This window comes from Apaloderma vittatum, unplaced genomic scaffold (genome assembly GCF_000703405.1).
Source record: "Apaloderma vittatum isolate BGI_N311 unplaced genomic scaffold, ASM70340v1 scaffold5106, whole genome shotgun sequence".
Taxonomy (NCBI): domain Eukaryota; kingdom Metazoa; phylum Chordata; class Aves; order Trogoniformes; family Trogonidae; genus Apaloderma; species Apaloderma vittatum.
Window position 1 is genome coordinate 35,239 of NW_009719865.1, and position 11,863 is coordinate 47,101.

The 11,863-nt window shown below is 41.3% G+C and overlaps 1 protein-coding gene across 1 annotated transcript in view; it reads right to left on the reverse strand.

The window, feature by feature from the left end:
* Positions 1-11,863, reverse strand: part of FREM1 (FRAS1 related extracellular matrix 1) — a 58,452-nt gene that overhangs the window by 16,229 nt on the left and 30,360 nt on the right. The window contains 6 exon segments of the mRNA XM_009870798.1: positions 1,134-1,263; positions 3,477-3,621; positions 4,093-4,294; positions 5,342-5,756; positions 10,337-10,601; positions 11,375-11,570. Coding sequence (XP_009869100.1) covers positions 1,134-1,263; positions 3,477-3,621; positions 4,093-4,294; positions 5,342-5,756; positions 10,337-10,601; positions 11,375-11,570 — 1,353 coding nt within the window.

Below are 11,863 nucleotides of genomic sequence, written 5' to 3' on the forward strand. Positions count from 1 at the left end.
ATCTCTCTTCAAATTACTACTTGATGGCATAACACTGCTCTTCAGCACGCCTGGGGACCCAGCTGTACCTGGCTCCTGGACAGGCATACCATGGCATCCCAGAAAAGCAGCTGCAGCCTGGCCACCTTTGCCTGTTTAGCCCTTTGTGAGGTCTTGGAAGAAGCATTTGCACGCCCCAAAGATTTGTTGCGATAGGCATGAACCTCTACATACATAATAATGGGGACTCCAGCAACTCCATCAATTTTCACAGGAGACCGGCAGAGGACACCAGCTTCCACACTGTATTCTTGGTTCTGGTTCTGGGGATGGTTTCACTGGTCTGTGTAGCTGAGTGGTAACCAGAGCAGAGCCACTGGATTTCATGAGGGACAAGGCAGGATGGGCCCTGGCAAAGTCAACAGCAAAATTCCCCCTGATTTCAGTGGAAGGAAAATCAAAACTATGTTTTCAGTTTATAATCCTGAGAAGCTGCGAGGGAACCTTTTAGTGTTTTTCTATCAAGGGGAGCTGGTAAAATCCTGGAATTTCCATTTTATGAGGAATGATGAAATTTGTGAAGGCAGGTTGCACAAAACCTGTTTTACAAAATTAGAACCTGCAGCTTTCAGTCTAATTCTTTGACATTAAGATGGAAACTGTTACTGAAGATATAGGCAGTCTCTTGGGGTTTTTTCTTAGGCTGATGGCAGTGAGGGGAGAAATAGGGGAGGCTGCAAGGACTGTGAAGATCCCATGGCTCCTGGGATCTTCCAGCCTGAGCAGGGAAATGAGAAGTCCCAAGACCCCAGGCTGCCCAAAGCCTGGATATTAAAGTGCCAAATACTTCAAACCCAGCTTCTGAGCACAGTGCCAGAGGAAACTACCTCATCCGTCACCGAAGATCATCGAAACTGGAATACCACTCCAAAACATTCTGGTTTTGCTTAATCATCATTTCTACTTAAAACTCAGAAATTTGAGTCAAAAAATTTTCAGCCATCTGTACTAGCAAGGACAATGTCCCAGTAAGTCTGATTTGAATCTCAGGGCCTCTTTGCTGTTCACTGAAGTACCTTTTAAATCTAAGGAAGAAATTACTGGGCTTCACTACTTCTTATGCTTCCATTTAGAAGCTTGGCTTTTAGCTTTACCTTCACAGTGATAAAGGCAGATTCTGCAGAGTGTCCTGCCCTGGTGATTTTCAGAGACACCACTCCCACACTCTCACACACTTCATATTCAGTCTGTTGCATTTCAATCCGAGACCACAGTAGCTCCAGCCTGTGGGAGAGGAGGGAAAGCCCGTGTGAAGGGAAGCGAAGGCATCTACCCCACTGCCCTCAGCCCCTGCGGCTCCTGGGTGCTGTGGGGAGGTATTTCTCTCCCTACTGCCGATTTAGCCAATACACATACTTCGTCTTTGCCTGCAGATCAACACATTTGTGGCTTTTGGATGATTAGAAAGAGTGGGAGTCGGTTAATAAATCTTCCAGTTGAGCCCTGGCCTGCCCCCAAGCCTGAACCTTGTTTCAGAACCAGAGGGGTTCTGTAGAAGCTTTCAGAAGAACAGTTTGTCCATAACACCACATTGGCCAAGACAAGCTACCACTGTTTCTTCCTGGTTCCCTCTAACTCTGTAGTTTCATTTTACTCTCACTTCCCAGTAGTTTATCTCCAAAGCCCTCCTTTCTTCCCACATTCCATCATTTATCCTCTCTTTTTCTCCAGCATATAAGGCATGCTCCAGGACTTCACCATCTCCCATCGGGGAGCACCCTCCTTCCTTCCCTGATCTCTAATTCTCTGTATACTTCTTCACTCTTCAGCCACAAAAGTGGCTGAGTCCAAGTGTCTCATACACTGAATTTTCACATTGTTTAAGGGGATGTGACTGAACATCAGAGGATTGCATGCTGCACAGGGGTAGCCAATAAAGATCTCACCTTTTTAAAAAACGGTAAAAAATAAGTGAGATTCAGAGAGGAATGAAAAACAACGTAAAGAAGCAAAATGAGCTATCCTACTTACAAAGCAATTTGAACTTTTCTAAAACAAACATCTAGTTCTTTCATTGTTGACTGACTCTACCAACAGTGGAAGTTTCCTCCTGTCCTGTATACTCTGATTCTCATTTTGTGGGCAACTCATTTACAAGCAGATTTGCTTTATGTTTTCTAAAGAGGATGTATGTGTCAGATGTAGTCCAGCAGCATTCAGATAAAAGCTGGGATCCAATATTAAAATTGAATATCAACATGCAAATCAAACTTGTATTTTCAACCAGTTACCATTAGGTGATAAATTGTTCTAGTAATAATACTACTAATAAAAAGTCTCTCACAAGCTTTTAAATGCAAAATATTAAAATGCAATTTTTTTTTCTTAAAAGCCAAATTCCTGTTTGTTCTGAGGTCCAGTGCAGCCAAAGATAAATGCTACTTCTCTGAACTCCTTCTTTCCATACAAAAAGTGCTCTATCTTTGCTCTCTTTGCAAAGCTTTGTTACACATTGCTATTTATGTACAAGAAACCACATTTTCCCAGGAGGAGTGGCAGCGTTTTAGTGGTGGTTTTAGTATCGGTGCATCTGTGAGCCAGCACGGTGCAGCTGGGAAGTGCCCAGGCCGGCTGTGCTTAGACGTGTGTGTGCATGGGGACATCTTTTGGCTCAGCGCGTAACTGCCGAAAAGCTGTCTCGGGCTCTGCTGTGTCCCCATTCTCTCTCTAGTGTGCAGGGAGCCCTTGGAGGCAACTCCCTACTCCTTCTCTCTCGCTGTGAGTCCTAGTTTGTGAGCAGCCAGTTAAGCGCAGGAAAATAACATGAGTTGTTTTTCTTGGTTACTTCTGATTAAATAAATTGATTGCACATTCAGCCCTATTTTCAGAAATAAAGAGAAACATTTCCCTTTCTGCAGAGCTACTCCCCACCTTTGGCCTTTATCACTAAGGCACAGTTCAGCTGATAGCCCAGTCTCTAATTTTTGTACAAGAGCCTTATGATATGTCACAAGGAAATTTTGATAGTATGCCTAATATAAATTTTGGCAGTGGATGACAAACCACCTGCTTTAAGCAGAAGTATGGATCTTATAGCTTCTACTGCTTGAGAGCATCTCCTCCATTGTGGTCTCAAGCTTGTGAAAAAAGCATTGCCATCAGCACCGGGCAAGACCTCCAGCTGCAGGACCATGTACATGAAGCAACTGTTCCGTCCCTCAGCACCCACTGTCTCAGATCTCCAAATGCCCAGCTGCCACGTCATCTCCTTTGTTTTCCTATGAGGACCCCTGAAAGCCCTTCAGAACTATGCTCCAGTCTAAGCTGGAACTAGGCCTTTGTCTTTGGCTTCCCTGTGGGGGGAAAAAAACCTTCTCTGCTTTTCCACAAAATAAATGGCAGTTTGAGTCACATCTCTGTTCACATCTGTGGGGTCCATTCACCCAGGGCAGCAGACGCAGTGCACCACGCATCACCCAGGGAGGATCTGAGGCTACCTCTGGGGCACCGCAGAGTTTCCACTGGCATCTGTGACTTGAAACTCCAAGTTGTCCGAATTCACCTCCTGTAATGGGTTGATGACATAAAGTATGATTTTGCTATTTAAATCCTTTTGGCTAAATTGTTCCTGAATAAAACCACCTGGAAAAGAAGAGAAATATCTAGGTGAATCATCAGCCTGTTAATAAGAACCATGTAACTCATATAAGCTGTTTTCAACTTTTCTTTGTGTTGAACACTTAGAAATTTTGAACTTGCAGAATCTTGGTGTTATAATTAAACCTCAACAGCCCAGCTTGTTGAAATCCCCAGCTGATTTCTTCCCATGTGACATATTTGTCAAATGGCCAAGTTCAATATTCACCTTTTATTTTTCTTGACACAAAGAAAAAAGTAGTTTCTCAGTAGCAGCAATTAACAATCATCTCAAACTCTCTGAGGATTCGTGATGTACATGAGACTCAGATATTAGGGTACTTTTTTTTTTACTACATTCTAAACCTGCCCAAAGATTGCTAGGAAATTTTTATTTCCTCTATCAAGCATTAACAAGGTAGGTTTTGGAATCTGGTCTGGTATGAACCAAAATACAGAGATTATAGAAGACAGCACCTGTTGTTATATTTTCCAAGTAGCCATAATGAGGACCTCGTAAAATCTTAAAAATTATTTTGTCATCTTCTGTATTGGGGTCAGATGCCTTCAGGGACCTGGCAGTAATATAGATCCCGTAGTTGCCATTGTTAAGTAGTTCCACATCAGAAAAGCAATGGAGATGAATAGTTTTTGGTGCCATTTTGTCCAAATGATCCACCTAAATCAAAGTTAGACAAATGAATGTTCATTTTCCAGCATCATAATATTCTCTGCTCATGGTGGCAATAGCCACTTTGACTTGCAGTCTGCTCCAGCAGAAATCTGATCTCCAATGAAGTACTACTTTCTACCAGGGGTTTCCAGGCCCGGATTGCCCAGTCACTTGCTGCATGCAGCAGGAAACAGCAGGAACTGGGAAAGGCAACGCAAATTCCCTATACCTCTGCCCTGACAGCCCACACTCATAGAATCATCATAGAATGGCATAGGCTGGAAGGGACCTTAGAGATCATGCCTGTTATGGACAGGGACGCCACCTCTCGACTAGATCAGGCAACACATGGGGGCTCCCACAGTCCTTCTCCTTTTTGATGAAATTTTCTTCATAGCAAAGGAAAATTCCAGCCAAGGTTTCTCACCTCTGTTTTACGGTTAAAAGCATGGAAACCTTAGAATTAGGATGATCACAGTCATATAACACAGTGGGATGAATTTGAAAACAGGTGAGATAAGAAGTGAACAGAAAAGTCCCACTAAAGGAAGGAAGAATCAGAGCAGGCACCTTACAGATACTCCCAGAAGGAAGACAGAATTTCCAGTTGTGGGAGTGAAGTGGCTGTGATATGAAGATCACGTCATCCTAGTATCCCTCACATGCAAATCAGTGGGTCATGTACCAAGTGGGGAGGGGGAGCAGGAGGAAGTTCACTCCTCCCTATAGCTGGGCTCAACTTCAGGGTTGAGATTTCTGTGCATAATATTTTAGCAACTGTAAGTGTATAAGTATATACTTGTTTGTATTTGTATAAGCAGGATGTCTTTCTTCTTTTAAATACAGTCTCACTCTTTTATGCTCTATAAAATTATTTGTGGCAGGTCGTTATTCCTCCAGGTTAATTACTCATGGAACAGACAAAGCAAACATATTAGCTGATAAACAGTTAAGCCATAGACTGCAGCAAGTACCAGTTCTTATCAGAATTACTGCTTTTTCCACCTTATCGTACTGTATGTCTCTTGTAAGTAGGCCTGTGGTCACACTTGCCTGAATGGTGAATGCCACCGGCTCGCTCTGCACCCTCCCATTCACGATGAAGCCTTGATTAGTCCTATCTGTTGCAACAAATGTAAATCTGTCGATCTGGGAATCCCCACCTCGGTGCTTGTATGCAACATCCCTGTTGTCTACATCTTGCTGGGTGAAATTGTGCTGCAGTAGCACAGCCCCTCGATAATAGAGATGACCATATTGAGGAAGCTGAGCCAAGAGGAAGGTAAGGTTTTCTTTGGCAGTGTCTGGATCTGAAAGCTGCAGGACATCAGGAGAAAGGAGTGCCAGAGTGCCTTCCACTAATCTTAACCCCATGTTCCTAGATAGTGTGGGCAAAGCTTGGTCGACTGCCTCCAAGTAGATCGTGAATGTCCCATGCTTAGTCCTCAGTCCGTTGCTGATGATGAATCTGGCAAAGAGAAGCAAGGTAGTCTTCAGCATGTGTTCTTGATTCATCATGTACTGAAATGAAATGATAACACACACCTTTACTACAGGACATGCCTGTGTTGGTTCTGCAAAAGTAGTAGAGCTGCTTTGAACTCAAACTCAAGACTGAAGGTGGGGTGGGTATATAATTTAAAAATGTAAAAGCAGATGGCCAGGTATGTGGCAGGAATTACAATGCATCTGCAGGAATCTGAGTACATGCCAGAGGAATGGCTTTGAGGTTGTATCCATCAGTCTCAGCAGTCGTAACAGAACTGATCTAATCTTCTAGCTCAGATACAGATGGAACAGATCTAAAATGGTAAGCTGGTTGTGGGGCTTATTGCACCCTCTGGCATGCATAGACATTTGTATACATCCTTAAGTACATCTTCACCTGGATATCTGTCAGTGGCAACTGCTGGGAAAAGTGCTGGCTCTGTCTACATATTATGGAAAGAGGTATGTAAAGTGCATGGTCTGCCTGGACAATGGTTTTCTTCTGTTCAGTTACAAGCCCTTTGTACCCAATAGTTCCAAAACTATTTAAAAAAGCAAGCTGGAAAAAGATCCATCCCCGTCTCACTTCACGGGTTTGTTTAGGCACTAATTGTTTCTGTAAATTTCTGTATATTCAGAGGAACAGACTTACGTTTCTTTACAAAACTCAAGTTTCACTAAAATGCTAAGTTAACTGCTGTGCTCATTTTAAAAATATAGATGTCCATACCATGTATTTATCAAAGGGGCAGATCTGCAAAGACCTTATTCCATGCTGGGAATTTCTATTAATAGCAACATAGTTTCTTACAGTTCTCTCTCAAGCAGTAATACTTCTTTAGATATACTAAATATTCAGTTATGCTCTACAGTGTCCTAAGTAAGAGAAAGATGAAAAGGTGCCCAAGACTGGAGAGAAAATCTATTGGAAGCCTACCAGCTGGGTTGGGCTTTTGCCATACAAGTGACAGCATGTTCTGCAAAAATTTATTATCAGATTTAGTTGTGGTTCAAAATAAAGATAAAGATAAGCCTTCAAGACTCAGCTTTCATTGTCAAGATTATTACTTAAGTATTTTCTCTGAAAGCAATTACATTGCACAGTCATGCCTGTAACAAAAACTTTTGAGGGTATATGAAACTAAAAATTGCTTTGAAAATGTCTCATGATCTTTTGTGTCCTATCATCTTGTATGTAAGAGTTACCTTTCTTTCTACAGAGGTTTCTGTGGTTATGAGTCATAGTACATGCAAAAGCGTCTTGGAAATGGTATTTTTCATGCAGGTTTGCTCTGCCCGAACCAGAACGGAGTCTGCTTTGCAAATAGATTTGCTTGTTGTAGGCTATTCACATTCTCTCACCTATATTTTTCTGCCACCCTCCAATGCCCAGTGCTTTGAATGCACATAGAGTTACACTAAATGCAGCTGGTCTCATATGGGACAGTATCATGGAGTAGTTGTTTCAGACAATATGAGGGCCAGTGTAGCTGGCTGCTTTCCACCTAGCATGCTTCTGCCATACCTGAGTAAAATGGAGACTGGAAGACATTTGGATTATCTGCTTCCTCTTGACTGCAGGCCTCAAAGCAGTATTCAAAAAATTACAGGGTCAGCACCTGGCCTGTTGTTGTATGCCTTGAATGTAAGCGACCTTCAGTAGGTCATGGAGTAGCTTACTGTGTCACAGACTGTCCATCTAAAAACTCCACACTGATTTCACCAATACTGGATGATTAGGGCTTGATCAACTTGTAAGCTGGCAATATGCCATGAAACAGATGGGAATGAGCATAGGCAGACCAGGGACTCTATAGCAGTTAGAAATATGTTTACTGAGTATGGTATTCCCAGCTGAGAACATAGAGACATCTGTCTGCACTGACCTAATGCTATTATGCCAATGGTAAAAGGGTTGTGCTATTTCAATCTAGTTGAAATCAAATACAGAACTAGAACAATGATGATATATACTATGCTAAGGGGAAAAAAGAAAAGGCAAAACGTATTCAGTAAAGACCTTAACCATCTCTCAAAACGTCTGAAAGATTGCTGTGAAAGTGAGTCTCCTCTGGTTCTTTTGATGGCTATAAAATCATTTGGGCGCTAGCTCAAACAATATTGGAAAGTCTTAGATAATTCAGTTTATGAAACTGAAGATTTGCCCAGTCTTCTACAGAATACCATATATGAGCAAACCTTCTGGTTATATACATCAGATTGAAATTCATGATGCAAGTGTCATACTTGATTTCACAGGTGATGAAGCTGCCTGTGTCCAAGACATCATTTTTTCTGCACTTTGGGAAATTTTGGTTGTTTATTTCTGGTTTATGGCTGCTTCATCTTTTCCTTAGGAATGGAGAGCAGCCAGTATTCTCCTCACTCTGATGAAATTTAGAGGACAACTCTCAGGCACAGTCAGGAGGACATGTTGCGTGGTTTGATTTCACCATTACCAACATTTCGTGCTTTCTGCAGTTTGATGGCAACAGAGTTGGCTGTAGGACCTACCATCTGTCATGGCATTTAAAAGATAAAAATGGAATCCTAAATAGTGCCAGCTCATTACAAAGTCGAGCCAGCATGTCAAAATGGAGGACATTAGCATGTTCTTTTAGGATTCTGCTGCCAGCATCTGATGTCAGGTTGCTAATCACTTGAAGTCATCTGTCCAAACAAGCAGTGCCAAATCTTTCTTCCAGGCCAGCAGCACCAAACAATACAGGCAAATTTATGTCTGAAAGAAGTAGTTCAGTGGAAAGTAAAATCTGATCAGTTAATCCCCTCCTTTATAATTACCCATATAATTAATGTGACCATTCCTTGTTTAAATAATAATAATATTCTGCCACAATGTTTATATGTCTACAAAAACTCAAACTCTTTTCCAAATGATAACATCAAGGAACATGAATTATTGTGATTACAATAGTTATTGAATATCAATATTGATTAAAGCATCACAACCTTACTTTTATAAGGCTGACTTTCTACTTTGGTTCTTAGCCATTGGCCTAAACAGAAGCCATTGGGTTTGTCCACATGCACAGTTTCCCTATAATTGTTTGGTCTGCTTTCATCAGTGTGGTATACAAGTCATAATGATGCAAGCCACTCCTACAATGCCCAACCTAGGGTTGGCATGACTGCAGACTTATTTGTCTAACTTTGATCGTATCATTTCAAAATGGAGAAACATAAAGACAGGGAATATTTGTTCACTTTTTCTGTTATGACTGAAAGTCGATCAGACTTTCCTAACTAAAATTTCCACCACATTGGATTTATTGGAAGGGATACTTTAAAATGCTTCAGTTCAGCAAAGTCTGAAAATTATGTATGGTTTAACTCTAGATAATGTCACTTGATCTGCCTTGGTGTCATAGGGAGGTTTATTTGATTTCTCCCTGCCCCACTTGCTTGACTTCCCTCAAACTGGATGACACAACATGTTCTTGAATCCTCATCATGTGTCGCAGAAAATGACATTTAGATCAGGAATTTATTCATAAGAGAGTGTAAAAATGAGCCTTTTCTGAATTGCAGCTCTTAAGAGCTAAATCCTTAATTTTTCTTAGTCACAAATGAAAAAAGCAATGAGTTTTTATTTTTGTGTGGTAAAAGTGCATCTTATAGAAAGTCCATTTTCTGTAAAAAGCTGTTTTCAGAGGAAATTGCCAACGCACGACGAAGCTACATTCTTTCTTCAGAAATGCTTTCTTTATTTCTGAGTTTGTTTTGCTGGTTTTTTTTTAATTTGCTCTATTTTACAAAACTGTCCCCAAGACTCTGAGCAACAATGCATTTACTCTATCTTTACCTGATGATAACTCAATACATCATTCTACTCCATTAACAAGGGAGGCTCATTTAAGAATAAAATAAAGAAATATTCACTTTAGGAGTGCACCTAGTCTAAGCTGGTGTAAGGGGAAGGTTCAGAACTAGGTGAAAGTAAACTCAAGTATCACTAGGCTGCTGAACTGGGCCTACAGTTAACCAGGTTTGCCCCAGAAATCCAACTGTCTACACTAATTTCTGAATTACTGTGGCATCAGAATAGATAAATAGACTGGTTTTCAGTATTTTCAAAAATATTTATGTATTCAAAAAGCCTGGAACCAAGTGAATATGATAAATAAGAACAGACAAGAAAGCAGTTATTTAGTACCTGTATGAGCCGGTTTTACCACATCCAGCTGTAGCAAGAAACCAAAGGAAAATTCCACAAAGTGTGCTCTTAGTCCTTCTGCCTTACTTAATTCTTAACAGCTAGGTGTGTTTGGGTGCTATAAGAGTACTGAATCATTGAGTGAATGTGACTCTGGCTGCAGTTTCAGTGTCAATTAAGAATGCATTCATTGTCATAGCCACAGCTATATGTATTACAGAAGAATTATCTTTGCTATATAAATTTTGAGAATTTCCACAGACCTTCCACCTCTTTAATAATTTGGTTTGTTATTTTGTGGGGGGTTTTTCGTGTTGTGTTGTCTTTTTTTAATACCAAAAAAAATCCAATGGGAAAGGTTTAGGGGATGTGGTGTTATGTCTTACCTGAATGTGTCTTCAGGAACAACTGCCTTTGTGCTGTGGACATAGGAGATGATCTGTCGTGCTACATCCATTTGACTGAAGCTCGTAATGGGGATGCCAGGATAGCTGACATACTCTATTTGTCCATACTGGGGTGGCGAGGTTATCATATAGAGGAGCTCCTCTGGCTTGTCAGTGCCATCTAGTGCAAGGAGGACATCAGATGTAATGTAGCCCCGATCTCCTTTTGGCAGTCTAAGAGGTTTTATGAAAACAGAAATGTCTCCTGCAGGATAGATAAAACAACACAATTGAAATGAATTGAATTGTAAGTTGATCTCTTATGCGTTATTTAGCCACATGCAAGCCCTCACCAATGGAAGAATCATAGAACTGTAGGATTATAGGGTAATTCAGGCTGGCTGGAAAGGACTTCAGGATATCTCTAGTCCAGCCTTCTGCTCAAAGCAGGGTCAGCCATGAGACCAGCAATAGCCAGCTTGCCCCTGGCTTTATCCCATCAAGGCTTGAAAACTGCCAAGGATGGAGACAGTACAACCTCACTGAAACCTTGATCCAATCTTGGCAGTGTCAGGTTAACTTGGTCTAATTTAGGTTTCTAACAGGGGTGCAATAAAGGAAGAGAGACCATAAGACTAGAGCATAAACCTAGGAGACAGAGCTGTTCTCGGACAGTGTTTTGCCTACCTTATGAAATTCTTGCCATTTTTCTGTGCCTTGATTAACTCACAGATAAAGCTAGTTTCAGCAAGATATTTTCAACATTATTTGAAAAGTAGCTGGGAGTCCGGGGAGGCAAGGTGCAACACATTGCCTTAGGCAGAGCCTTTTCAAATCCCAGGACAAATTCTCATCAGCAGGCACATCAAGGCTCTGGCTAGCAGTGAAATCCAGGCAGATAAATTTTCAGAATCTTCAGGAAGACTTGCTAAGGGCATATGTAGTTCTCAGGGAAGGATCAGAATATGTACTCAGATCATTTTTGTTTCCGCAACAGGCACTGAAAATCATCAGGTCTGGCATGGACGTCTACTTTACCCTTTTCCATGTCCTTGATATTTATGTGGAAGTCCACAGCTGGGGATCTGTTGTAACCATCCCACAGATAAAATGTGAAGCTGTCCTGGTTCTTGGACCCTATAGCTCCTGTATGGACATATCTCAAAAGGTTCATGTCCAGTTCTTCCTGAGTGCACTTCATTCCAATTTGGAGAGTCATCCAGCCTTGGCCTACCTAGAAAGATAAATATCCTTCATTAAACAGATAGTCTGCCATGCGTTCTCCCCAGTTAATCCTGTTTCCTTGCAGTTATGCAGACTGTTAGTGGCAGCTACTTGGCTTCCCTTCTAAGTTATGGACTCTTCCCTCATAGTATGTTTTGAAGGGCAGTAGACAGCTGAAGCTGTTCACAAGCAGCTATAAAGCTGGAGAAGATAGAGTGATCATTAATAAAATGGAGTTAATGGAGTTTAGCCACTTTTACTCCAGGAAGTACATTTCTGCACACTTCTCAATCAGATGCCAAC